The sequence below is a fragment of the Austrofundulus limnaeus genome, unplaced genomic scaffold, assembly GCF_001266775.1.
Source record: "Austrofundulus limnaeus strain Quisiro unplaced genomic scaffold, Austrofundulus_limnaeus-1.0 Scaffold446, whole genome shotgun sequence".
Classification (NCBI taxonomy): Eukaryota; Metazoa; Chordata; class Actinopteri; order Cyprinodontiformes; family Rivulidae; genus Austrofundulus; species Austrofundulus limnaeus.
The window spans coordinates 220,249-222,871 of NW_013952848.1; the positions used below are offsets into that span (position 1 = coordinate 220,249).

The 2,623-nt window shown below is 37.6% G+C and overlaps 1 protein-coding gene across 1 annotated transcript in view; it reads left to right on the top strand.

The window, feature by feature from the left end:
• Positions 1–2,623, top strand: part of si:dkey-12j5.1 (probable assembly chaperone of rpl4) — a gene marked incomplete in the record, with an annotated part of 51,710 nt that overhangs the window by 4,669 nt on the left and 44,418 nt on the right. The window contains 2 exon segments of the mRNA XM_014024920.1: positions 1,531–1,623; positions 2,262–2,330. Of these exon segments, the coding sequence (XP_013880374.1) occupies positions 1,531–1,623; positions 2,262–2,330 (162 nt within the window).

The window sequence follows — 2,623 nt, forward strand, 5'->3', positions numbered from 1 at the left end:
TTTAAAAGTAAAACTCCTGTCAAATAATCACAAGACATGACTATGACAAACATTTTTTTACATTGTTACTTGCCCAAAACAATTATTTAAACAAATACAATGGTCAACACAAAAATAACATTTAAAAAACATAAACAATAAGAAAAATAAACAATTCAATAAATAAAATTGTGATCATAAATTAAATACAATCAAAATGTTCAATGTAAATGTTTCAAATAAACAAAACTAAAAATACATTTGATAAATTGCAAATGAAAATATAGGCTTTTTTAAACTTTTGCTCAGTAGAACCAGAATCTGCTCTTCATATTAATGACAAACAATAACAGTAACAACAGCTTTTTGACAAGTTTAAAGTTTCTTTAAAATACATTCAAAGTGTTTAAAAATAAACTTCAAAAATTAATTTGATAAAGTGCAAATGTATTTGATAATGTTTTGAACTTTTAAAATATTGCTTGGTAGAACAAGAAGCTGCTCTTCGTAGTAGTGACAAACTTTGTCCTTTTTTGATGGGTTRCCTTCGTTTTTKCTTCTACTTTTCATTTAAAATAGGTTTCTATTATCGGCAGGTTTCTAAGGTTCTTCTACATATTAAAAAAAGTTGTTAAACATCTAAGTGGCGCACTACAGCTACTAGTGGTGAGAAAGTGTATTGCAACTTATTCAAAATCAATGCAGTCCCGYGACCCTCTGTGGTCCAAAGTTAAAAACTGTTGTTCTTTTGAGGCCCTCAAGGTGGCTCTCTATGGGTTAAGAATCTCTGATCTACATGATCTGATACCTTAGATCACATGTCAAATTTAAGRCCCGTGTGCCAAATGTGGCCCACGTGTGACCTCAGTCTGTCCTGCCATAAGGGCCAGTTGTACATAACTCTCAACAYTTCACGTTTGACCTCAACTAAACATGAAACGTCACATTCCTCRTCTCATTGCTACTGCTGAGCACCTCTAACAAACAATAGCAGCTCTATGTGGTATTTTCTGCATAGAAACAGTGTTTTAACACTGAAAATTGCTACTGTTGAGTTGTGGTAAGTATTGAATTCKGAACTCTCCCACATTTCAGACAGGGAATTTCCATGCATAAACAACATGAGTTATGGGAGATGTAGCTTATGGTCAATGTTGGCTTTAAAGCAGCTTATTTTGAGACATTAATACAGTTACTTAAAGCCAACAACTCAGGGGCTGGACAACTATTTTTATCCTTCTCCTTTACATTTGTTTATTTTGTTGCATWGAATCGAAAATTTACCATTGATATAAAAACAATTTTCATGTTAAATTTACATTAAATGGTATGGTAATAGTATGGTGGGCCCAATGAAAGACACTCAGGGGCCACATTTGGCCTGCAGGCCTTGAGTTTCACACAGGCTTTAAATAAACTTTTTGGTCTGCTTCCAACCAAAACATAAAACTGGTATCTTGTGCTGATGTTGACTTAGGCATACACCTCTAGTAAACATAATAAAATAGTTATTGTTTGTTTCCACATACATTATTTTGTTTTTGTCTTCAGGAAGGTAAAGAATACCTGTTGAAAAGCGTGGGAACGTGGCTCCCTGCACAGAAACAAGGTGCAGCTTCCTCCACCACAGAAGAAGACACGCAGGTGAGTTCTGTGTTCTGGTTTCTTTCACTGCACTCAGGGCCAACGAGATCCCCATTTTATTTATAAAGCTCTTTGAACTAGCAGCGTTGTCACAGAGCGCTCTGCAGCACACAGACTTAAGGACGCCAGTAGAGATGAAACGTACGAGATAATGAAGTGAAACATAATAAAATAAAACATAAAAGATATAAGAAGTAGTCCTCAAACTTGYGTGCTGTTGAGTCAAAGAGTGCGAATAGAAAGGCTGATGTGACAGGCAGTTCCAGGAAATGTTTTTTTTAAATATAATAGCTTCAGCTTTAAAGCTGGGACACAAATACCTCCTTATAAATTACACCAGCGTTAACGCTGAAGAAATTGAACAAATGTTGATACAGAAGGGYTGGTGGGATGATTTGCTGGAAGAATCCCAGCGACTCCACAGTTCCGGCTCTTATCTTCACCAGCAGGTTGATCTGAGCACAGCCTGCTGACACTTTGACTGAGATTAACAGCCAAATAGCTGCTGAGCATTTTGCACCCTGAAATTGGATCGAGTTACTATCAGACAAAGGAAGAACAATGTTTGTGGTTGCTTGTGTAAACACTCACTGCAGAGGTTGATGGCATTGTCCCTTTTTTKTCTCTTCTCCTTCCAGAATGAGATCCCTCCATACGAGTCTCGCATCACCACCGCCAAACTGCTTATCGAGTCCGAGGAATATGAGGTAATATGTTTGCTGTGCTCTCACACTCTGGTTTAGTCGGTCTGTGCGTGTTTCACGGCGGGAGGGCGACCTGGCCTTTCTGTGTTTGTGTGTGTCTGCTTTTCTTTCCAGTGAATAGCGCTGGAGGTGGGAAGGCCATGCTTGGTCTTTATGCCCTTCAGAGTTTAGTGTCAATAATTGAAGAGTGGTATTTACAGAGAGAAACTGGGGTGAGGGGGTGCAGAGCGGAGGAGGACCGGAGAGGAAATGTATATAAAAAATATATATATATATAATGCAATGAACCTCTGTTT